Here is a 25,571-nt window from a genome sequence, read left to right on the forward strand (position 1 = left end):
CCCTCAACAATTTCCGGCCCCCCACCAGAGAAGGGAAAAGTTATGTGGCCCTCACAGGAAAAAGTTTGGGGACCACTGGTCTAAGGTTTGCTCCACTGAAGAAAATCAAGGTGTAATGTTTCCTGACCAGTTGTGTAGTAACTCAACTCACAGGTCATGCTAACATTTTGGGTTTTTGCATATATAAATGTACACAAAGTGCCTTTAGCTTTTTCTGTTGAACAGGTTGAAATGTGTACCAACCTGCTGTATCTTCTGCCTCTGGGTTGAACCCGTCTGCCACAGTTAGGCTGGTTGTTGGCTTTGGCGCTGGGTGAACACAGCTCGGCATCTGGCTGGTGCTTGGGAAGTCCAGCACCCGGTTGAGCGGCGGTTCATCTTTGTATGTGCAGGCAAACTGGGATCGGATCACCCTTTGTGTAGCCTGAAATAAACCAACAAAACAAACGTGAACGCAAGTTTGGTGTTTTTTTGTTGTCAAACTTCCTGGATCAATTTTTAGTGTTAAGCCACAACAGACAAGGATTTTATTTATTTATTTTTTTAATGACGAAACTAAAGTCTGACAACAAAGTCGTCATATCGGTGGGATAAATACGCAATGTTACCTGAAAAAAGTTGTACAATTTTGAGACAGGCCATTTTAATGTGAGCAAAGCTTTGATGGATATCGAGATCTGATGTGACCAGCTCGTCAGATCCGTGCGATTCTTTTGTCAAAATAAAGTTGTTTGCAGAATCGTTTCAAAGTCCGTTTGTAAAACCAATATTAAATTATAACTTCATAAAATGCTCAAGATTCCTCATTTTCTTTTTAATTTATTTTACATAGTGGTATTCTCATAAAATTACTTCTTAGTTCTCCTGATATATGATTTTATTCTGTTAATATTAACTTCTTCCTCACATTATTACAAACTTATTCTCATTTTATTGACTTTAATGTTGTATTCATGTATAATTCTCACATTATTACGTTATTTCCTTATTTTGACTTTGTTGTACGACTTTTGTATGACTTTCTGGCCCCCTGTTGTAGCTAAACAAAGTAATCCCAGTTTTTACTAACTTTTATTAAGCTCCTTTCTAATTTTGATCGTTGTAGCAGCTCTCATTAACAACAAAAGTCAATAGATGCTGTATAGTACCCTGAAAAGTATTCAAATTACGTATTTGAACTTTTTTATTAAATTTTTGTTACTTGTCAGCAACAAAGCTGTTTAGTAGCCTGCATCACTTTAGTGTGATTATAACATGGGGAAGAAAAAAAATTAGCATAGCAATTTGTAGAACTGCAGCTCCTTAAACTACTTTTTCCAAGAAATGAGAAGTGTGTGTACTGGAAAACCACTATGACATGACAAGTTGAGTTTATCCTCAAGGGAACATAAACGTCTGTTATTTGGACTTCAAATATCTAGGCATCCATTGTTTGGAGTTTGGCAGCAGCCATGTTGGCATTACATGGAGGGGGATCGGGACTCTCCGAAGTAATTAGTGTCTTTTATTGTGGGTGGCTTGGTGAAATCAGTCTTTTATGTCAATATTTTTAATAAAAACATCAAACAATATGACGACGCTGATCGGTATCACTGAATCCAAGTTGATGCCCAGGATTCCTGCCTTTCAAGATGCGCTGAGGGATTTTTTCCTACTTGTGTTTTCAACATAACAAAACCAGATGGTTCTTCAGAACTATGACAAAAACAGTAAAACGTAATTAAAATGTTCCAAACTAACTAAAACATACTGCTGTGGGGTCTTCACATGGACTCACCTCGCCCTCTAATTTGATTCAAATCCAAAACTTGTACTTAGTTTTATTGCAATAAGACTAGACTCCGTCACCAACTTCATATTTTTTCATAGTAAGTAGTTTTGTTGACAAAATCCTTCAGAAAAGCAATAACTGAATGTTTGCAGCAAACATAATACCTAATCAATATTTAGGCTCAGTGTAAGGAAATTAATGTCCTCAGATGGGAGTGGTGCTGCTTTAAGTGGAACCTATTATGTAAAATTCACATTTTACGCATTTTTGCACTTAATATTTAGGTTTCTACTGCTTCTAAAAGACATTCAACTTAAAAAAAGAAAGAAAAAGAAAACACCTAGCCTCTTTTGGCAATAAGTTAATGTTTTTGGTGTTCAGAAAATGACCTGTTTAAAAAAAACCTTTGGAATGTAATGTAACAAATCGGCAGGACCGTTACCTAGCAACCTCAGCAAAGCCCAGCCCGTTACCTAGCAACCTCAGCAGAACTCCAGTGCATTCGGTCAGCTAGTTTTACTGGTGTACAATAGTGGGGAAGTGTTTTGTTGTTTACTTACTCTTCTGAAATCACTTGTTGCATTCTTGTCTACTTTTCAAAAATGTACGGTTGTATAATTGCACATCTGTTTGCAGCTATTGTCATCGAGTTGGGGGGCGTGGTCAGCAGAAGCTTATTTGGATTTAAAGTGACAAGATGCCCTGAAAGCTCATTTTGAAACCAGTGCAAAATAGGCATTTCATTATGCAAGAAAGATTTTGTACAAAAAAAATGTTACGAACATGTTTTGTATAGCCAAAACACTTATCCTAACCTGTTCAAAAAAGCACTGCAGGTCAACTTTTAGCAAGAGAAAACAGTAAATTTTGAAGTGTTGTAATGTGATTGTGTTAGGATTGCTGTTTAGATTTTTTGCTAGCTTTTAGAAAGTCATATGTATTGGTAGAGCTACGTCTTTTAGTTGGATATCAACACCTCTAGAAGGAAGCAAAGCAGCTTATTAAAAAGTAGAATGGTGAGAGACAAAGGTTCTGACAAAACTGAACGATGCTGAAGACTTGAATACTCTATATTCCTATAACACTCAGATACACCGCTTGATCAACGGCTTTTTAGGATTATCACAATCCGGGGATTTTACCCTTCAAGCCAATGGGTCACAGTGGTGAGAAGAAATCAGAACAGGGTAGAGAGGGGCAAAAAAAAATACAGCAAATTAAACTGGCTGTGTCCATAAAGTATAGCTTCAGTTTTTCAGGACAAAAATAACCTGTCCAAAACATTTCCAAAATCTGGGTCTGGGAACAAGTATCACCTGTAAGTAGGCCTATCACAATAATCAATAAATCAATTAATCGCATGATAAATTGAAACAAACTCAATTATTTCCATTTTCATAATTTATCATTTATTTTTTTCTCTCTTCCTACCAAAAACTGGATGATAAAAGTCTTCAGTCTGGTGCTTTGGTGTCAACTAGCCCCTTTTTGAAGAACAATGTTTACAAAGACTTCAAAATTAATGTTATTTGTTGTTTTGTTTATTTATTTTGGATATTTAAAATGTCTTCCAGTTCCAGTGATAAATGTTGTTAAAGTTTACTGATCTTTTAGAATGCGTTCTTGCATTATTATTTTGTCATTATCAAAATTTGAGACCATTTGTAAAATGGTCTCAAAACAACAATATTATAGTTTATCGCAATAACTTCTGGAAAATTTATCATCCAGCATAGTTTGTTATCGTGACAGGCCTACCTGTAAGGAATTTAACCTCATTGGAATAAAATGCCTATAATCTACTTTTTAAATTGTAGTAAATTCCACTTTTCTGAGATCAGAGTCTGTTGCTAAACAATGTTGAGTGTCATTACAGGTTGGGTTGGTAGCACTGGGAAATGCATTTAAAAACGTCTCAAAAACAAAATCAGTCCATCTCCATGTGTGCCAGCTGACGTCAGCGTTCGGTGAAATCACCAGAGAACTCAGGGGATAAAGTCGTTCAGCAGACAACAAATAACCTTTCATGTTTCCCCGGCTAGACGAGCTGTGCGACTGATACGGCATCTTCAAAGCGAAATTGAAGCGGAGAGCTTCCGCTTGCGGAGTTCAGGAAGCGGTGAGCGGCCCGGGGACCATTACGCCGCATTCAAACAGGAAGCCAGCCAGGTTGTGGGAAGCTAGGATGACATCTGGTAGCTCCATCAAATGAAGGAGCTGCTTCGCTAAATGTGTTCAGCATATGATGTTGGAAAACAAAAACGGTTCATGCAGGTGATTAGCTTTAAACATTTCCAAGTCAAAATGTGTGAAGTTAGACAGACATGGGCTTCGTTCACACGTCTTTGTCACTATTCCGCTAATAAATAATAAAAAATAAAAAAAAACACAGTTTCACAATTGCAAATTGAATTAAAATCACATGTGAAAAAGCTTGATCACGCGATAAGTCATTAAAAATCATGGCAACGACAGATGTAAACAGTTACATGAGATATTCATAATTCAGCCATCAGAGGAGACGTTGGCGTCTGATTCAGCCACTGGAGTGACAAATTGGCTTGTCACAACAACTCAATTAATCGCATGATAAATTAAAAGAAACATTTTCATTTGATTGATTTAACATTTTTCTCTTCTCTCTTTCTACCAAAACTGCTCTTCAGTCTGGTGCTTTGGTATCAACTAGCCCTTTTTATATATATAAAAAAAAGAACATTTTGTTCACAGAGAATTTATAATTCATTTTATTTGTTATTTTCTGTATTTATTTTGGATATTTAAAATGTCTTCCAGTTCCAATGTTTAAAATGTTCATTAGAATTTAAAGTTTATTGATCCTTGAGAATGCGTTCTTGCATTATTTTATTGCTTGAAATAAAATAATGCAAATATTACTGTTTATCGCAATAAGTTCTGGAACAATATATTGTCTAGCAAAATTTGTTATTGTGACAGGCCTAGCGACAATACATGGGAGTGACTGGGTATGCCACGTTTTGCCGATTTTACGGAAGAGTTATGGATTCAAATGACAACATTTCATGAAATGTGTGATGCTGTGAGAACTCTGGTGGAGACAGATGCACATTGTCCAAAAAACCCCCAAAAAACAAAAGTAAACTATCATCCTCCTCCTATTTCCTGTTGTCTTCTTCATCGTTTCCAGCAGTAGTAACATCCGGTTGTTGATCATGTGACTCGTGATGCGTAAGAAGTGTTTCCATTGCTCATCATGAACTCATCCTAGCGCAAAAAACATGAATTTTGTCGAAATTGACATGTTTTTCTTTTCAGCAAATTTATTTTCATTATTTCTATTTGGCTAATTCTATGGTTAATATAAAAATGCAGATGATGATTAGTGAGACATGCTTCATTAATCTGCATCAGAAAAAGCCAGACACAGTAATCAGGATGTAAACAACGGCTGACAATTACGATAATGAAATTATGGAAGAAGTCTGTGTCACTCAAGCACATTACATCACAATCTCGCCGCTCTGACAGACAGAAGTTGCTAGTAGCTATTCTTTATTTAAAATTAGTAAAGGATCTGTGATGCTGTGGGCCTGCCTCTCTGTCAGAGAACGCTCTGTGGAGTTATTTTGCACTTACGCTTTGTAAGAGCTACAGCAGACATAACGTTTATACCCCTTCATACCTTGCACATGTTCTTCCACATGGTTAGAACACAGTTTCATGTGTGAAGAATCAGCAGGGATCCCTGCTAAACTCGCTGTGACAAAGATGCATGGGGAGTGGAACATTTCTTCAGCTGAACCTAGAATTACCGCCTCGCGGTTATTTGCCTCCGTCAACCAGACCGGTTTCGGTTTACCTCCGTGTCTGCTTCTGCTCCCCAGTCATGGCTCTGAATAATAAGCGTTTCTGCAGAGCATCACCATGATAAGGTGAGGCTTGTGCCTCACGTCGAACATCTGGGTAAAAGGTTATTAAAACGGAGCCAAACATCAAGTCTGAACACTCAGAATTAAAGGTTGATGCAGAAAGTGTCTGAAACCAAGAAACCGGGACAGGAAATAGTGAAATATTGATATTAAATATACAGTATTGTGCATTGCAAGCAAATAGGCAAAGGAATAACCTATCATGAGGCGATGGTTAATGGCATGAGCCCCCCCACAAATAATTCATTTTATGCCCTGGACTGAAACTGCACACTTGAACCAGCATTAAGAGCTAAAACACAGCTGTGAAAACGTTAACTGTGGAAGTCAGTTGTGAGCTTCAGCTAAGCAAATAAATAATACAGTACCAGGGAGAGATTACAGGATGTAAAGACATTATTTTCAGTGTTTGCACATCTGATTCAATTTGAAGTAACTGATGGTTTGGATTCTGGGGGCTGCCGTTACCTTGGGCTTGAGCAGGTTTAGTCGGCTCTGGACTCTGTTCCTCAGGGGTTCTGGAGAACACCCAGTGGACACTTCAGGGGATCTGAAAGCAAGAAGTGAAGTTGTATAAATTAAGAAAGCCAAAAGCTTCAACATGCTTTCTGTATTTTATTTTTTTCTTTAATCTGCTGTCCCGTCAAAGATCTTCGCAACCATCAGACAACAGATTGCAATCACACCCTCAGGCTGCTATTTTGCTGTATTTTTCTTTCAGATGTTTGACCCGATAAATTGTTCCAGTGTGATGTGGGAGGAGTTTCCCCCCATGTGGTTTCATCGAGAGTTGCCATGAGTCCCATGTTGGTCGGATCGTTGCTGCAGGGCTTTTCCCGTTCTCACAGAGTGTAAAAACAGCCTAATTTAATTCAAAGTCAGTGTGACAAGCACAAACTTTAGATTTCAATCCTTTTTCCAATATGGACTCCAAAGGAAAACAAGTTTATTGGGACACATCAGACTTGAGTCTGAAAGTATCAGTTCAGGTTTAATAATAACCAATTTAACAGCATAAATTCATATGATAATAACAAAGAAAAACATAGAATAGGTCCGCAGTTTGCTGCTAATATTAACGATTAAAGGTTTGGTTTTCAAGGGAAGTATTTGTGTATCTTTTTTTATTTTTAATAAACTATATTTGGAAAAAAAAAAGATTTTATGTTATGTTTTGGATTTAAGAGTTAACCATTGAAGAAGATATTTATATTTTTGTCCTTCTAAAACTACAAATACTTATAGAATGACATGTTTTTTTTTTTTAGAAAAATTGTGGTTCTTTACATTCATGAATGCTAAATTGATGCCATTTAGAAGAAATGACTGACAGCAGCTTGAAAAGCAGGAGCTTTAAAAGAAGAAAGCTGCATGTCTTTAAATTATTTGCAGCCATTCAATTGATTGAATTAATCAGGCTTTAGTGCAGTCAGCATACAAAACATTCATCCAATTCTCTCTTATTTCAGGGGAACCATACATGAAACAAAGAGGACGGGTCCAACCACAGAACCCTGAGGGATTCCAAAACCAACTCTGGTGGAAACTGGAATCTGTCAGGTGAATCTAACCTGAATATTTTGTTCTGTTAGATAAGAGGGTTGCAGAATGAATCCTTTTATTTTTTATTTTTTTATATTTTGAGAACATTTCTATATGATACAAATTCTTATAAAGCATCAGCTTTTAGTCTGTTTCTTTCTGCAAAATTTACATTTTGGACTTTTTTTTTTGTACTTCCATTTGGGTCTCTACAGGTTAAACAGTTAAGAAAGAAAACAAAACAAAACAACCCAGCTGTTTTTTTTTGGCAATAATTAATGTATTTTGTTGTCTGGAAAATTAGCTCTCTCAAAAACCTCCAGAATGTCCCAAATCAGCAGGTACTGTTTCCTAGCAACCTCAGACCATCACCTAGCAACCCAAGCAGAGCTCCAGCACATTTTGCCAGCTGGTATAATGGCTGCTGGAAAAGACATGCGTTTTATTGTTGATTTACTATCCAGAAACCACTTGCTGCATTCTCGTTGGTTGTGGAGGAGGCTTCACTTTTGCTTTTCAAAGATATTCGGTTGTCTGTTTGCAGCCATTTTCACATGTGAAACAGCTCATTTTGAGAGGAGCTCAAAATATGCAGAACAGAGCAGACTTAAACCTCATTATGTAAGAATTATTTTGTGCAAAAAACGAATGAACATGCTTTGTATCACCCATAGACCTAACCTAACCTGTTCAAGGAAGTGTTGCAGCTCATCTTTAAACAACTGCTTTGGAAGATTACATAAAAACTTCCCTTTAAGCTCTGAAAAAACCCAGTGCCCAGTTTGTGCTAGCTGAACTCAGACTCTGCTTTTTGAGCTTGTGACCAACCTGAACAGCGTGAGGACACAGGTTCCCTCGGCTCCGCTGAGGACCGGCTGGTCTTCAGACAGCAGGTCTGCCTTGTTACCACATGGCGGAGCCACAGCTTCTTCGTCAAGCAGCGCTGTTAGCACCTTTACCGTTTCTCGCCCTCCATATGCAGTGGCGTGGTTGACTGCGTAAGCTTTTGGCTGAAGACAGAAACGGCTGCAATCAGAACTTTACAGTGAAATCTAATAGCGTAGAGCTTTTAGAGATGAGGATGACGATTACCCTAGCAGGACTTATACCCGTCCCATCCACATTAGCAGCTTGTTTCTGGGTCTGGTGAAGCTGGACAATCCTCTCTTTAAGCTCTTTTGTAGTTTCTTCTGCAGCAGTGTAAACTGGATCTCCAGTACTGCTTCCTTTCACCAAAGCTGCTCTGATGGTGGCCAGCAGCCTGGCTCCACATTCACTGAAGGAAGTAAAAAAAATAAAAAAATAAAAAAAAAAATTCTCCAGACACCATCTTGTCATTTAGCACAAAGAAACAACCTAAAATAGTAAAAGTTTAGATTGATTTACTGTCAGACAGTGAGAGAATCTTCAACCGAGTAAAATCAATAACTGTATATATGGTGATAGACTTTTGATCGATATCAATAAATGATATCTGATATTCAATAATTTCACTAAAACTTCACTGTAAGCAGCTGCTCAAACTCTCACAAGTTTAGTGGAATCCACTCGCTCTCGAGTTGCTAGGTTACCTGCTAGGTTACCTAGCACCTCGCTAGGTAACCTAGCAACTCGCTAGGTAACCTAGCAACTCGCTAGGTAACCTAGCGAGTTGCTAGGTTACCTAGCAACTCGCTCACTCTGTCGTTACCTAGCAACAACCTGTTGAGTAACTGGCACAGCAGCAGTTTAAGGTTTCACCACTGCCTCACAGTGAAAGCTGAATGAAACAGTAAATGTCACGACACTATGTAGTTTGGCAGTTTTTCAGATATTCAAAACAAAAAAAAAACTAATAAATATTTATCATTAGGCGGATATAAAATGGTTATATCGTGACATATCGTCCAACAGAGTACGTAAATACTCAACTTTAAGCACTCACAAGATATACTGCAGCTTTGCTTTTGGTTATTTGGACATTGGCTTTAAAGGCAAAGCAAACGCATTTCAGTATTTTTATTTCATTGCAATGCTTTGCCAATAGTAATAGTTGTGAAAAATGTTCCCAACTTGTAATAAAGTCACCTTGCACTCAGCCGTACCTTTCAGCATTTACTGGATTCACTGTTAAGTGCACTAAGGCGTGCAGGAAAAGACGTCCACAAGGTGGAAAGGTGGTGCTCCGACCCTGACCCAGCACTGAGGCTCTGTAACAATATCACTTGGGAAAACAGATGTTCGCCGAACGAGGGGCGCTGAAGGTGTTTGAGGGAATACAGTACTCTGCTGAGAACGTAAAGGCCCTGCTAGTTGAATGATGCATGTTGGACGAGGTAATCAACATCTCATTAGACGGGATGAACTGCAAAGCCCTCTGAAAAGCAGCTGGAGTTCACACTGCATAAACATGACAACATGTTATGTCTGAACAGAAAGAGAGATTATTTCACTTCAGGGACTGAAGACCTGAAACGGCTTCCCCTTCCAAATTTACGTGATTGAATTGATAAATCATTTCTGATAATCGCTTTTGTTGTGACGCCAAGCTCCTTGACGTCTAAACATGATCTGTATTATGTGCAGAGCTCAAGGATTGATCAAAGTCAGGGAACCAGAAGAAGCACGGCTTTGATGTTGCAAAAATTAACACGCTTATCTTGTGTTGTCTTGGGAAAAAAAAATAAAAAATGAATAGGATTTTTTAGAAATAAGAACCTGCTTTAGCACAGGTGTATTTTATGACTACAGGTGCGAATAAGTGAATACTTGTGCTGGCCTGCTCCTTATCCAGGAAGCTGGAAAAATTCCCACCCTCTTACCTTGAACAGGATGTGCCTGGTTTAGCTTTCAGGCACATCGTGAAAGCTAAATGTGCTAAAGTAAAGTGATTTTACCACAAAGGAAAGAAATGTTAACTTTACTTTAAGATTTATTTGTACTTGTGTAATTTTATTATAAACTACCACTACTTTTACTTGAGTAACATTTCTGGACTTTCTCCCCTCTGAATGAAAAACAAACATGTTTTAACCAAAAACTCAAGAGACACAGATCCACACCTGCAGCTTCTGTTAAAGTTTCATAATTTTTTAATTGATTTGGAAACATTTTCTTTTATCTAATTTTGTTACTTCTAATAATTATTATATCCTTAAAATACCAACATTTCCTGTTATTTTATATTTTGGACTACCTGATTGTGTAATTTTTAAATATGAAATGATTGATAATTATTTAATAGTTACTCAGTAGTTGGGTAGGCTTTTTAATTTCATGGATGGCTACTTTTTACTTTTACTTGAGTAAAAATATGTTGAAGTAGTGCTACTGTTACTACTACAAGTTTTTACCCAAAGAGTACCTTAAAAACTACCACGAATCTTTAACTCCAGACAAGAATATCGGGTACAAATTAACAAGTTACACTGTGAACTGCAGTCCAAGTTGGGATGAAGCTGTGCTGCGTACCTTGGGTCAGGAATTTCCCCCAGTATTTCCTCCAGGTTGTCCATGAACTGGACGTAGTCAGACAGGCCTTTGATATGCTTCCTGAGGGGATCAGACTCTGCGGGTGCGTACCCCTTCCCTCCAAGCTGGATGGCTCTAACGAAAGATGTCACAGCCTGAAAAGGCCACAAAAAACCCCCAAATGTTGCAGCTACAAGAAAGACTCCATGTTTAGTTGTGCTGCTAATGTGTGAACTGAATAAACGTGGATCTTCTTACCAGGAAGAGAGATGTTTGGCTGTCTCGCGCGGCACGCTTGACGTCAGTGAATGCCTGCCGTTGCAGAGAGCGACAGGGAACGTTGAGGGTGAGGGCCAAGGCCATGTCGTTCTTAGAGTTCACCAGCAAACTCAGATAGGAGCAGAAAACTCGCCTCACTGCCATTTTAATCTGTGCCAATAAACAGAAAACGGATCATTTTAGCATAAAGCTAAATAATTTAATCACAGGAAATATTGTTTTCGCAACACAATCAGACTCCTGTTTGTATTTTAGTGAGATATCTGTTATTAGAGAAGTCAGGCATGAAACATGAAACCAGACTGAAAGGGGGACGGATAGATGTAGGAATGAAATAATTAATTGGATTAATTACAATTAATCACAATGAATCACGATTAACCACGATTAAGTGATTATCAAAATAATCACCAGCTAATTTCATACTTAATTACATGGTAATCAATTATTACCTGACATATGTAGACTCAAAAAAAGGCTATTTGTTGAAAAACGACCCTTTTGTAGAGGTAATTAAGTCAAAAATATTTCACCCAAAACTCCTCAAGCTGATTGATGGGTAAGTGACTGATGAGAGAATGAATCAGGGTTTCTCCCATTGTCTTATAAGCCTGGCGGGCCGTCAGGCTTTACTTGTGCCTCCACCAGACTTAGCATTGCTTATTTTCTTAACTTTTATATATATATATGTGTATATATTTGCATTTTTAAGTCTTTATAGTTGGTGTTCTGGTATTAATCTTCCAATAACACATAATTATCAAGTGATATTTTCAAATTTCCTGTCAACTTTAAACATTTTTTAACTCAAAAACACGACGGGCTGCTGGATGAATAACTGCCTTAGCACCTCAACCACAAGGCTCAGCAAGTTTTCTGAAGGGAAACCTTGATGAATAGATGTAAGAAACTGATGAATGGATTGATAGATTGATGACAGTGGAACAGGTGGAAAAAACGGTTAGACACACAGATGGATAAGTGAATAACCATCCAACAACTTTTTTTTTTTTTTTTTTGCATTTGCAGTGAATTTCTACATTTTTCTTCTTTTATGCTCGGTACTTTGTAAACAATTCACCAAAATCTCAGATTATATCAGAAAGGGCAAATATAACGGTTGCTTCACAGCAAAGCACTCAAACTTGGACTGTTTTGAGCTCACAAAGAATAAAAGCGGGCTAAAAGTGGTAAAATAGCAGCAAGTCTTGGCTGAAACCTCATAAATTAGCAAGTGACAGAAGGAGGAAGCAGACTGTGTTACAGAAGCTCCTGTTGAGCTCCACACCGAGCCAAGTGTTAAACATCCGCGCCGTAATTGATTTCACATTACACTCCGAAACCTGAGTGATGTGATATAGAGTTCCTGTCAATAGGAACAGGATGGATTCCAGACCAGAAAGGCTGGAAAAGCAAAACCCTGGATCAGTGGAAGCAGGTAAAAAGGCTTGCATGCTGCTACAAGTGGAAACGGAGAGGATTTATTACAGGATTGGGCCTACCTGGGAGCGGCAGCGCCTGCTTTGACTAGACGGCGTTAAAGGAGATGATGAATCTGGGAGATCTGGGGTTTCCATGTTACCTGACAGGAACTCAAACAGCTGGATCTTGGTAAAGGAATAAGCAACATGTTAGAGATTTCCACTATTTTACCATTTATTTATACTTCTTCAACTATCACCTCTTTTTTGGAGTAATATGTTTTCTTGGGATTTTATGTGACCAATGAAAAGTTAAGAAGTGGAAGAAAAAATACTTGAAAATCTGAAAAGTGTGGCACACATTTGTATCCTGAGCAGGGGTGAACCGACTTCCTTAATTTTGGGAGGTTGGTGATCGGCCGATACTTTCATGTGAAGTCGATCTTATTTACTTCTGCAAAGGACTAAAATCAACCCCGTCGTCTTCTGATTTTCGGTGAGAGAGGTTTGTCTCAGGAATGCACCATGTGGCTGATATCCGATATGCCGATATACTAAAACTCATTTGGCTGATATCCGATACCATTGCCAATATTTTTTTTTCCTGTATCTACTTACTGAAAGTACATGGTTTTCTCTACTGTGGAATTAAAATACTGTATTATTTTTGTCAAGTTAGCCTGGTGCCAAATGTAAAATGCTAAAAAGGAGGCTAAACTTTCAACTTGCTTTATGTTTGATGTCAAATTCATTCATGACATCTGTCTGCTCTCTCTAAGCCAATGTCAACACTCACAGTGCAAATTTGTAAATCTTCACAAAGCTAAACTCAACTTGTTCACAAGCAAATATCCAAATATCGGAAACCAGAGATCGGCCAGAAAGCTGCAATCAGTGCAGCTGTAGTCGTGAGTCAGTAATTTATAAGGTCACTGTTGGTTGAAGCTGAAGTTATAGATCATTTATCCTGCCATCTATCATTTACTATAATTTCTTATAATGGTAAATTCCAATTAATGATGTATAAAAATCTCTAAAACTGTTTTTAGGACTGTTGGACAATTAGCTTAATAATTTTTCCCTGCAGAAAATCATCCCTGTTTGCTATTTGTTGTCAATCATGCTGATATTGAAGTTGACACAACTGCTGGACTGGATTTTATTTAGTGCCATCAATGTAAAAGGGGGCAGAAATGTGAAAACCTCACACTTTCCTTTCTTAATCGCAATTAACCACATAAAATCCCAAAAAATACATCAAAACTTTGTGTTTGGAATGTGAAAAAATGTGTGAAAGTCATTTATTATCCTCATCTCTATCTCTTCTAATAATAAAACATTGATTTTGTTATCATCCAGCTCCTGCTCACCGCGCTCACAGGTTCCTCCGGATACGAACCCGCCGCTCTCAGCTCCTTGTTCATGGCCAGAACATCCGTAAGGTCCACAGTGTTGGAGCGTTTCAGGAAAGATTGGTACGCTTCCAGGAAGAGCTCAGAGTTGTCCAGGCGAGCGGCGCCGGGGGGCAGCAGGTGAAGTTTGTCCAGCAGAAGGTGTTTCCACGCCATCAGGACGTCGCTTAGATCCACCTTGAACTCTCCCTGATGCTGTCGATTGGAGGAGAAGACATGGTGAGTACTAACAGTCAAGGACAAATCGGGTCAGGAGCAGAAACTAAAACAAAACCAAGAAGAAAAAAAAAAGAACGCAACTGGAAGGCTGTGCAACATCACGATGTGAAGAGATGAGTTTAATTTGTACTACTTTGTTTAATAAACCTTAATGGTAGGGAAAATAAGAGTGTCAGTTATTAATATTAACATGTAATTAAAGCATTTTTTCCAGTATGCCTCATTTTGCCCAGAAAATCTCTTCCAAATGGAAGAACTTTGTTAGACTGCATTAAAGAAGGAAAAGTTTTTTTTTTGTAATATTGAATTGCTTTCCCAGGATAAACATACTTAAATTAAATTTGGAGGTTATGCTGCTGCAGCAGAACATTTATTTTAAAACTGCAGTACGTAACTTTTATTAAAAATGTTTATTAGTATCCCAATCTTTCAACAACACATAATTATCAAGTGATATTTTCAAATTTTCTGTCAACTTTAAACATTTTTTAACTCAAAAACACAATGGCCGCTGAATGAATGACCGCCCTAGCGTCCAACCACCGGGCTTAGCAAGTTTTCTGGAGGAAACCCTGCTCTTGGATACCTTAACTATTATTTCTTTGTTAATCCAGGTTACATTTTTGAATACTAACAAATAGAGAAGTGAATCTGCTACCTGCTTGTTGACCTCAGCCATGGCCAGCTGAAGCACCATCAGCATGCTGTCAGCTCCATGAACGGTGGTCCTCTCTGATGGTAAAACCCTGTGGGACTCCTTTCTGAAGGTTTTTACCATCAGCTTCAGATGGTCTGCGAATGCTGTCATTGTTTCCTGAAAGAAAAGTTACAGAAAACTGTCCTGAACATTTACAAGTACATCTAAAATATTGAAATATCATGTAGACGCTCAATATTTGTCAAGAGTTCAAGCCTTTATTTGTTGTGATTTTTGTCATTAAGTCTTGCAAGTAATGAAAGCCAAAAATGTTGTGTCTCGGAAAATTTGAGTATTACATCAAAGATCAACGAAAAAACATGTATTATCTTCAGAAATGTCAGGGTTCTGAGAGGTATAACCATTTTTATGCAATGAATACTTGGTTGGGGCTCCTTTTGCATGAATTACATCATGGCAATTTTTTTTATCTGTTTATAGAGTGTTCCACTTTTTACAGATTTTCCCTTATGGGCTGACCTGTTGGCTGGCAGTTTATTATTTTAATAAAGCAGACAACCACATAAAATGTTAAATACATTAAGATAAATTTATATTAATTACCAAGCATACTACATGCACTCATTGAAATGCTAAATTAAAAAGCTAGGTGTAAATAAAGTAAATTTAAAAGTACACCACGACTGATTCGTGTTGATTTCTTTCTAAATGGACAATATGTCTCTGAGAGCCTACAACTTTAAATTATCTAACAGTCGTTTTGAATAAATCTATTTTTTCTTTTTGATTATAGTTATATTTATGCCTCCATCATTATTGTTCCGACATACATTTATAGAAATGTCAATAAACTTTGGATTAATCAGTTCTAACCTGTTATAATGTTCCCAGCCTTCAGCAGCGAGTCAACCAGAAACCAGCTGCCGATTTGAACGTTTAAATCTACGATGATGTTTTGCCTTCCAGCCAATCAGCTCTGAGCAAGAATCAGTTGTGGTTTCCCGATATTGTTTTGAATGTCCGTCAAATTTTGCGACGTTATGATAGTACATTTTGAAAATATTGTTGTAGAAAAGACTTTAATAATAATGTATTGTAGTATTTTGTAAACTAACTCTATATTTTTGGGTTTGTCTATCACCCATCCCCCCCTAATTTTTCCAGTCAATGGTACGCTCCGGTGACGTATGTGGAAATAGGGCAGAAAACATTTCCAAGGCGCGCTGTATTTGATTCAGCGAGCCCATTTAAAGACCAACTCGGTAAATATTCACGTTATATTTGCGTTTATGATATGAACACACCCTTATAACGAAACTAATTCATCTGTGGTCCATTTGGACTATGAAAGTAGACAACCTTTATACTTCGTATCCATGTGACTTTTACGGTTAGCTTCAACACCTATCGTGGTAGTAAAGAAGAATACATTTAAGTTAAAAAAAACTGTATGAACTGTTTATTACTGCTAGATACCAGCCATACTTCAGGAGAAGCTGTGCATAAGTGATTTGTTACGATTGTGTGTATTATTTCAGCTTACTTCCAGCAAATCAGAGGGAAATTATGTGTATAGTTAACACCTCGTTCCAACAAATATGGACAAAAGCAGGAAGACACAAAAGCATTCGTAGTCAGTCTTACAAATTAAAAAGAGTAAATTTGTATTAAACTTCCCTGCACAGGTTTAATTTTTTTACCCATTTTTCTTTTATATTATCTTGAGATTAGTCAGTTTGCATGGAAACCCTCAGCTCTAAGTGTCTTCTGCAGCTTTAACCCTGATGTTTCTGTGACGTTCCTGGGGTCTTCTTGTTCACTGCTGTTCTTTATAAAAACCTCTGAACCCTTCACCGAACAGTGTTATTTATACTGGGGTTATTGGTGTCCTCTGTAGGGAACTGGTTGCAGGAGGTGTCAGAATAAAGGGCTTTGTGCTGGTTAATCTCATAAAATCCCAGGAAAATAAATTGAGGATTGAGGAAGTAACATGATGTTCTAGCATGGGTTCTGCTTTTCCTACTGGACCGAAGCTGTGTTTAATTTTAACAACCTGTATCTGTCTATTCAGAGATGAAAATCTGCCTTTTACAGTGTCAGCCAAAGCTTATCGTTCGTCTGTGAACTAATGTGGCTTGTCTGTTTCCTGTTTTATTGCTGCGCTTCCAGTAGATCTCTGACCTGAAGCCAACTTTGCCAGACCCCGACATGCAGGAGGACCTGACCCGCAGTCCCAGCTACACCGTGACGTGTGAGGACTACGTCCACGTGGTCGAGTTCAGCCCTTTCAGCTCGGGTTCTCCTGCCTCTCTGCTGGCCTACGGTGGAAACCAGTATGTGATGGTGGGCACCTGCCTCTTCCAAGTAAGAGATGTGGCTCCACGCTGCCAGATTTACCCACCGCAGTGTTTGTCTTTGCCATTAAACACGAATCTGCTTCCGCAGGAGGAGGACATGGAGGTGGACGGGGTCCAGTTCAATGCTCTCCGAGCTTTTCATCATGACTTGCGGGTTGACGCTCTGGCTTGGAGTCCCGAGTCGCGGTTGGACAGGATACCCACCATCAGGTATCGCCTTTCAAGATAATTCACATGTTGACTGGTAACGGCATATTGTATCATTAAGGATTAGATATGCTGTTTGTTTTGCAGCCCACACACAACGCAAAGGTTTCACTGACATCCATGTTCAGGAGTTTAAGTTTATTTTTGCTCTAATATCAACCACAAGAGCCCCTTGGCTCCTCAGATGCTTCTTCATTGGTGCGATAATCCAAATGCTTTGCTTGGAAGTGTTTGATTAGGGCTGCAAGTTGGCTGTTGAAAGGACTTTTTTCACTTGGAGGCTCAAAGTGCTACACAGCTGAAAGTAAGGTTTAATATCTGCCTGATTGGAAAAGACTCGCCCTCTTTCTCTTCTAATGTAATTGAATTAATTTTGTTTCCTGTGACAGTTGAACTGCAAGGATAAAAATGTAAAGGGAAGAAAAGCTTCTTTCTGGATTAAAGTAAACGACCTCAAAGCTATTACTTCTACAGCTCTGGAAAAAATTAAGAGACCACTTAAAATGATCAGTTTTTCTGATTTTACTTCTTTTTATAAGTATATGTTTGAAGAAAATGAACATTGTTTTTTTATTTTATGAACTATTGATATGTCTCTGAAATTCCAAGCAAAAATGTAGTATTGCAGAAAAATAACAAAAAAGATGTAGAGCTTTCAAACCTCAAATAATGCAAAGAAAACAAGTTCATGCTCATTTAGAGACAACAATACGGATGTTTTAACTCAGGAATCAATATTTGGTGGAGGGTCAGTGCTTTGGGCTGACGTTTTTCCATATATATATATAGATAGATAGATAGATAGATAGATAAAATGGATATAAATATAGAAATATAACCAATTTTCCCCCACCTTACTTCACCTCTGATTTGAATTAATTCAACTGGCGTCACTGAATTTGCTTCGCAACCAGATCCCTTCAGTTGGTCAGTTTTCAGCAATGAACAGGAAGCGTAAGAGGAGCAATCAGTTTTCTAAGTGATGTAGCAGTGCTGGATCGCTCCAACTCATCATAAATCGGATGAAACGCTGCAGGAAGCCGCTTCAGGCTGCAGGCGGCGGATCAAACCTGTCACCAGTCTCTAACAGAGATGGGAAATACGAGCTCAGCCTGTGATGCTTTCCACCACTTTTAGCAACAATCCCACCTCATGGTGTGTTTGTGAAATAATTTGACCTATAAACTCCTCTGAACAAGCATTTTAATCAGAAAACAACAAAAAATATCACAAATGAGCAAATAATTGATTATTGGTTTAGTCAAGAGGTGTTCAATGTGTGGTTTGTGGGCCATTTTAGGCCCCTGAACTGAATTTTTTTTTTCTTGTTACCAGTCCATGCAATTCAAGAATTATTACTTCCTTATTAAAATATTATTGCATTCTTCCTGAGGTACAACACTAAGTATTTGTCCTTTAAAATAGTTATTTTTAAATGAGAAGACATCTATTCAGTGACTTTTAATCAAAGCACTCTTTATTGAGCTTAAATCTGCTTATTGATTGATTAAAATTCAAAGAAACATTTATACGGAGGAAGAATAGGGCCACTAGAAAAAGAAAATAATTTACTTTTCTTTGAATTCGGAGAAAAAAAGTCAGAATTCCACTTTTCAGGATTTACCACTTTAAAAACAAACGGAGAACCTGGTGGTCCCAAGGTAGAGAATTAGGACTGGATCTTCCGAGGTCTGACACAGGACCACTTGTCAAGTTTTGGTGCATTCACACCAATCCTGTTTAGTTTGCTTTAATCCAACTTCAGTTTATCTGTCTGGAAAGTTTGGTTTGTTTGGGGAAGTGTGATTGTGCAATGGACCAAAAAAAGCTAACTCGAGTCCGCCTACAAATCTAGTGGTCGATTAAAGAGAGCTCTGGTTTGTTCCGTATGTGGATACAAGTAGACCAGACTGGGTTATAGTACAGGGCATTCTGGGTAAGTATAAGTAAAACAAACACGAGAGTCTAGCTCTAGCAGGATAAAAGACAAAAGAGATATCCTACAACCGCTAAATGTGACGCCACTCCATTTTTGTCTTCATTTTGCGAAAGGAAGTTGCACTCATGTCTTCTTCGGAGGTTATCTTGTTGTTTCCTTCAGTGGTTATTGGTGCAGCGCCACCACAGGCGAGGAGAGGAACAGGTTTTTCAGCTAGTCCGTTTGACAGCGCAGCGTGAAAACGAACCACATCAGCTAAAAATGTAACAAATCGAACGAATCCATCAGTCTATTAGGTGTAAAAACACACTCAGTGTTGGAGTGCTATTGGGTGTGGTCTGCTGCTGCTGTAGCTCAGCTGCATCAAAGTTTGATCTGTTCTCTGCTCACCGGTTGTGTTCTGCACACCCTGATTGTAAGAGTGGGTATCTGTCGTCTCAAACAAGTCTGCCCACTCACCACATCAGCAACCACCTGAAAATCTTCAGAAACTCGTCTTCACTACTAAGTGCTTCGATTTCCTGCCATGTGGTGACCGATTTGCTGTTTTTCTGAAAAACCAAATGAAGAGGTGTTGTTTAGGACAGTGGGGTTAGTGTGTGGTGGTATGTCCGTAGCGGTGTAGTGTGGGGTATTACGCAAGATGCCATCAAACTGTTGTTGGAGGATTAGAGGGTGTCGAGCCATCCGCCGCTTCCGCCCTGAAAAGCCGACATCTGTGACTTTTAAAATAACAGGATCGTTTTATTTATTTCTTTTATCTCTGGGAGAGCGCGTCAGTCACGCTGTCCGAAAGTATTCATCAGCACTCCTCGCTGTCACACGTCCAGGACTGCGGCCAAGTTGTTTCAGGTGGGGAGTAGCCCAGCGAGGGATTATTAGAAAGTAGAGTTTCCACCTGATTGGAGCTGTGGATGTGAAGGATCTGCATTCCCCCTGGAGGCGCGCAGGCTCTGTGTAATTGGAAAGGAAAGGCAGCGCTAATTCCTGGCCTTCTGTGGTTTACTCCACAGGACCCTCGAGCCAGCGCTGTGACGTGCGCACATGTTATTGTGCTGATGAGAACCCGCTCAGGTTCAAGCTCTCCCTTCAGTCGGCACGTAGCTGTGCCTTCCAGGAAAAGTCCAGCGTTCTCACGGGCTTGATGGGAGGCGAGGGGCGTGCGAGGGGGGGAGGCGGCTGAGCTGCCACCACTGCAGCTTGTGTTGAAAAACAGGCCTGACGTCTATTAAAACCACTGACTTCCACCGCACATGCAAATTTTTCAAGCTTGGCTGTCATCTAGTAAATACAGCGGCCAGCGTGGAGCAACAGGCTCTTCTTCGAGAGTCGACACCCAAACCATGGAGGGCAAATTCACGGTCTTCCCAGGATGGCCACAGATGAGATTAACAGGAATACAGAGTCAGTACTCATCAGTAAATTATAGGAGGCAGCTTCATCAGAACTTCATTAAAGACCTATTTTTCTTAGGTCTATACAAAACATCTTTATTACATTTTTTTTTTTGCACAAAGTCATTCTTAGATAAATCTGCATATTTTGAGCTCCTATCAGGGTGAGCTGTTTTAGGGCTTCTGCCACTTTAAATCCGAATAGTCTGCTGGCTACGCCCCACAAATCATCATTTACACTCATACGTGAAAATGGCTGCAGACAGATGCACAATTATACACCCGTACATCTTTGAAAAGCATTAGAAGAGCCTCCTGCTCAACAAACAAGACTGTAGCAAGTGGTTTCTGGATGGTAAGTCGACAACCAATCACTCTGTTCAGCGAAACAGCGGTAAAATCACCTGACTAAACGTATTGGAACTTCACTGGGGTTGCTAGGTAACGAGCTTGGCTTCTGGGGTTGTTAGGCAACAGGGAAAACGCCTGCTGATTTGTAATGTTACATTCGGAAGGTTTCTAAAATGGCTCATTTTCCAGACACCAAGAAACATAAACTTTTAACAAACCGGCTTGGTGTTTATTTTATTTTTAATTTTTTATGCTCTTGGGATGTTTTTAGAAGAAGTAGAAACACAAGTGGACATACAAAAACATGCAAAGTGTGAATTTTGAACAATACGTGTCCTTTAAAAACGCCTAATTAAAACAAGACGTGTCTATTGGACTTATTCCTGATCAAATCTACGATGTCTATAGCTCCTCTAAAAGATGGCTCCTGTCAAAGGTGTTAGCGCTAGCATGAACGTCGTAGTACTGCTAATCAGTGATGATGGTAGATCTCTAAGGATTACAAAGTGCTAACAAGCTGCCAAAGCAGAGATCATTGGATCGTCTGAGGGTCAGTCTGTGACGTAGATCTTAGTAGAGCTACTGGTTTTAGATATGCTAGATTTAGTTGTTCATTAATCGCTATACATGTTTCTACAGATGCAAGAAGAAGGCCTTTAAAGCATGGCGGAGATGTTGAAGCAACATTAGAGCACCAAGTGTTTATTAGATTTGAAAAATGTTGGACTTCCTGAAGACGTTTTTAACCTCAGTTAAAAATGGCTTCCCTGACCTACAATAGGTCTGTTTGTAACCTTATCATCAGATTTTCAGACTATAAGGGTTTTATTTTTCCTTCTGAAGGAAGATGAGCTTTTGTATTTAAATGAAAGTTTAAAGATGATAAATTAAGTTAGTTTCCTTGTGAAAAATGAGTAGAAACCCATTTCTTTGGTACTAAAGTATTTCCTGAAATGTCAGAAATGCACTTTTATGATCAGCAGATAAAAAGTGATGAATTTTTAATTATTATTTAGGGGAAAACACTGTTGTTGATGGCTTTTAAAGTGTTTTCTGTCTCACACCAGTGTGCAAATGTTCTTTTAAAGGAAAGCCGATGTGCCAAAACGTTCAGGCTGTAACGTTCTAGCGCCTGCGCGCGTTTCATCTAACCTGCTGCAGAGGCAAAGCTGTCTGAAGGATATTTATAATGACATCATGCCAAATTCATCTGCCTGCGCCTGAAAATGTGTGAAGCGCTGTCTGTTTATACTGGTGATGCGTGTGTGTTTTTCCTGTCATAAGTGAGTTAGTATAATTGTGTGAGTAATTGCAGGCGCTGGTGTGTACGAGGACTGATTAGAGGGGAAAGTCCTCTCCGCGGCTCGGCACCGGGTTTCCAACAAAGACACGCGTAGATGGCGTGAGCCGTCTTGTTTTTCTCCGTGTTTATCTTCGAATATCCCTGGCAGCGTTCCCCTGCCGATGATCCCGTTCCAAGTTCCTGCCACACACAGACTCTGATTCGGAGATGTCGTCTGTCACCCAGGGTGTTTTTTTGTTCCCTCTTTTTGTTTATTGTTACGTCTTCTCTTCCTCTCTGCAGGTTCTGCACGGCGGCGGCCGACAGAAAACTACGCCTGCTGACTTCTGATCTGCAGGATCAGAACGAAGTCAAGGTATCCCAACATCTGGAACTGCTCTCGTCTTCAGACGGGGAGCTTTCTCTCTACTTAGCGCAGACATTTGCTACTTAGTTAAACAGGAAATGTAACCACACACACACGGAAAGCAGATATGCGGCCAGCTCTGCTCAGTTTTACTGACTGTCTCCTCTCTGCTTCGCCCAGGTGATGGAGGGCCACGGCAGCTACATTAACCATTTGGTGTTCGAGCCCACCGAGGGGAAACAGATCGCTTCCGTCAGCGATGACCACACTTGCAGGTCCGAGCCGTTTGGTTTCCGCTCCTCCGCGTGTTCCCAGCTTCTGATTTTCAGTCCTGTTCTTTGTTAATGGTGCAGAAAGTCCTGACTGGGTTTCCACGGTGAAACCCGATGCTAAGCACAACATGCTCCGCTGAGCTGCTTTGTAGCATTTCTGGCTAATTTGTTAAATATGGAAAGCCAATTAGCTGCACAGAGGATTTTTCCCCTCTAAGGGGGGAAGAGTTTGTAACGAGGTTCCTAAATTTTCCTCTTCAATTAAGGTTGGGAGAGGGGAAAAACTGTGTCAGTAGCCAGGGTCAGTGGAGGGACAGAACCTGAACAGGAAGCTGCAGCTCGCAGCATCGTTTCTTTCCAACCTTTTCCAACCTTTTCTAGTTCAACCCAACCTAATTGGGCCGTAAACATTTTATCGGAACCTCTATCGTTTTACACCTTCTTTCACGTTTTCAACTGTAAACCAATTACAAAGTCCAAAATCAAAATAGTAACACTAACATTTCTTTGGGCTGCCTTTAGCATCACCTACTGTTTATTGGGCTCACATTGTTGCCGTAGTAACCCCAGTTTATTACATTTTAGCATTGCCTCCACAGGCTGCTAAAGTAGGCACTAGGCATCATGGGAAAATCACTTCACCTGCCTCGCTTCTTACCCTCAAGGTAAATCTCAAACTTCCATCTCTTTAGAGTTCAGCCTTTATGTTGTTTTCTCTAGTTGCTCTGAAAAAACAAAAAAACAAACCATCATCCTACCACCACTTCCTGTCATCTTCTTTGTCGTTTCCTCCAGTAGTAACATCCGGCTGTTGATCATGTGACTCATATGATTCAAAAAATGTGTTTCCATTGAGAAATACTGCAAAAATTTGTGCAAAAACAGTTTGTTGTTCTTTCCATTAAGCAAATTAATTTTCGTAAGTTCAGGTTATGCAGTAGAAACACAGGGAGTGATTAGTGGTTTTCTTAGGGTTACACGGTTGTTCGTTCCCAATCTCTTGAGTTGTGCATGTGGAAATGCTTTTACCTTCAGTAATTTCCTCAATTATATTTAGCGGATTGTATTTATGCTCATCCATCCGTCCGTGTTTATGATAATTTTTTTCCCAGGCTCCATATTTAATACCTTGCCACTCTTAAATGATCTGCAATAACTCCATACTAAACTATTGAGCTACAAAATTTTAACTTTAGTTAGAAAGCTGAACTGAATTGGACTAATAGTTGACGTGGATTTTGTTTTTACTTTCCTATTCCTGCTTTGTGGGCCTAATTAGTTTATTAAAATAAATTTGGATAAAAATGAAAGCTTAATTATTTGAATGGTCCTTAAAACATTGAAACACTCGATGCAAAATGCATTTTTATCAGCTAATCAGAGGAAACACTTGGTGATTGCCCTGGATCACACCAGATTAAAATCCTTCCTCCTGAACCGCTTCCCCTCCCTCCGCCGGGCGTCCAGAGAAAACAGGAGAGCGCTCCATCTGCTGAAAGATTTAAACGCTGTCATGATGAGAAAATACGGGACGCGGGAGGAAGAGCGCGGCGGAAATATTAGGACAGATCAGGTTAGCAGCGGAGGAGCGACCTTCCAGTCAGCCCACACAAACCGAGCGCCGATCACAGAGCAGCTGCCGCTCAGAAAGGGAGGAAGGGAGGTTTATGTCAGCATGTGTCAGTTCACGACCTCTCTGTCTGTCTGTTGGCTTTGGCAGGACAGCCTCCACTATAAGTTTGCTTAGTTTTGTCATCGCCGTCTCCTGCGGCGTTGGGAACTCTGCTGTAGTCAGTATGCAACCTGACGCCGCTGCATCAAGGCGGGGAGCCGCACTCCACTTCCTCGGGCTGGATGGAGTCTGAGCCGCGCTGCTGGTGGAGCAGGGTGGAGTCAAAGGGGCGAGGGAGGGGGGCGTGCCACCTAGAGGTCAGAAGGCCGCACTGCAGGGTCCTGGGAGGATCTGGAGTTGACGGAGTTCGCGACTGAACTCAGATAACACACACCTGCAGCTCTGAGCTGGGCTTGATCCAGATCCTGGAGCCTTATCTGCGTCTGCATGTGTTCTGTTAGGGAAAACACGTCACAGCTGCCATATTATCTCATCCCTTCTGAATGAAGCGGTTGGAGCCTTTTCACTTTAAATGTATCTATTAAACAGACAGTTTCAATCAAATATTCAGTACAATCACGTAGGGGCATTTATTGTATCGTTTATCAAAAACATGCACTGATTTGATATTAATATCTGCATTGAAAAAATAATACATCGTATTGGTGCAGATCTTTTCAGTCTAATTCTATGCTTTGTCCTTTATTATGATTTATTTTACATTATATTTAAATTCATAATTGCACTTCCTGAACCATTTAAAATAATGTTGCAGCTTATTTTCACATCAAGATAGTCAATGTATTGTTTCAGTTTTTTTTTATTATTTACTTTACTCCTAATTTAACTGACTGAACAAATTAAAATTGTTTTTGTTTTTTACGTTTTTGACCAACCTTGAGAAGTTACTGGTGTTTTAAAGTGTGCTGTACTGGTGCAGAGTTATCAAATAAAGCTTTAATTAAGTACATTTATATCTGTGTTTAAAAAAAAATAAACATTTTAAGTCAGTTTAGTACTGTTTACTAATAAACCCTCTGTATTGATAACAGAAGTGAAAAAAGTTGATCATTATCGTGATAAATTTCTGATTATGATGATGATTTTGATTTATGGTTATCATGATA

General features: G+C 39.3%; 2 protein-coding genes and 1 long non-coding RNA gene across 7 annotated transcripts in view; 2 read left to right on the forward strand and 1 right to left on the reverse strand.

Moving 5' to 3' along the window:
* Positions 1-13,820, forward strand: part of LOC106960768 (uncharacterized) — an 18,135-nt gene extending 4,315 nt beyond the window's left edge. Inside the window, exons 2-3 of the long non-coding RNA XR_001427644.1 lie at positions 7,152-7,242; positions 13,734-13,820. This is a non-coding gene — a long non-coding RNA (uncharacterized LOC106960768). The remainder of the gene's footprint in view (positions 1-7,151; positions 7,243-13,733) is intronic.
* parpbp (PARP1 binding protein) overlaps positions 1-15,609 on the reverse strand; it is a 21,431-nt gene extending 5,822 nt beyond the window's left edge. Inside the window, exons 1-10 of the mRNA XM_015054053.1 lie at positions 15,537-15,609; positions 14,664-14,819; positions 13,745-13,981; positions 12,456-12,560; positions 10,933-11,103; positions 10,675-10,829; positions 8,317-8,500; positions 8,053-8,234; positions 6,151-6,232; positions 244-424 (exon numbers count right to left, since the gene is read on the reverse strand). Coding sequence (XP_014909539.1) covers positions 244-424; positions 6,151-6,232; positions 8,053-8,234; positions 8,317-8,500; positions 10,675-10,829; positions 10,933-11,103; positions 12,456-12,560; positions 13,745-13,981; positions 14,664-14,813 — 1,447 coding nt within the window. The 5' untranslated portion in view covers positions 14,814-14,819; positions 15,537-15,609. The remainder of the gene's footprint in view (positions 1-243; positions 425-6,150; positions 6,233-8,052; positions 8,235-8,316; positions 8,501-10,674; positions 10,830-10,932; positions 11,104-12,455; positions 12,561-13,744; positions 13,982-14,663; positions 14,820-15,536) is intronic.
* Positions 13,916-25,571, forward strand: part of nup37 (nucleoporin 37) — a 17,982-nt gene continuing 6,326 nt past the window's right edge. The window contains exons 1-5 of one of the 5 annotated variants that reach the window (XM_015054059.1): positions 13,916-14,005; positions 16,833-17,027; positions 17,109-17,230; positions 22,497-22,569; positions 22,741-22,835. In XM_015054059.1, the coding sequence (XP_014909545.1) occupies positions 16,872-17,027; positions 17,109-17,230; positions 22,497-22,569; positions 22,741-22,835 (446 nt within the window). In that variant the 5' untranslated portion in view covers positions 13,916-14,005; positions 16,833-16,871. Of the gene's footprint in view, positions 14,006-15,827; positions 15,926-15,999; positions 16,112-16,832; positions 17,028-17,108; positions 17,231-22,496; positions 22,570-22,740; positions 22,836-25,571 lie in introns of those variants that run through there. The other 4 variants (XM_015054057.1, XM_015054060.1, XM_015054058.1 and 1 more) reach the window with 4 other exon arrangements.

Source organism: Poecilia latipinna, unplaced genomic scaffold, assembly GCF_001443285.1.
Source record: "Poecilia latipinna isolate Pla-1442-1.1 unplaced genomic scaffold, P_latipinna-1.0 Scaffold1226, whole genome shotgun sequence".
Lineage (NCBI taxonomy): Eukaryota > Metazoa > Chordata > Actinopteri > Cyprinodontiformes > Poeciliidae > Poecilia > Poecilia latipinna.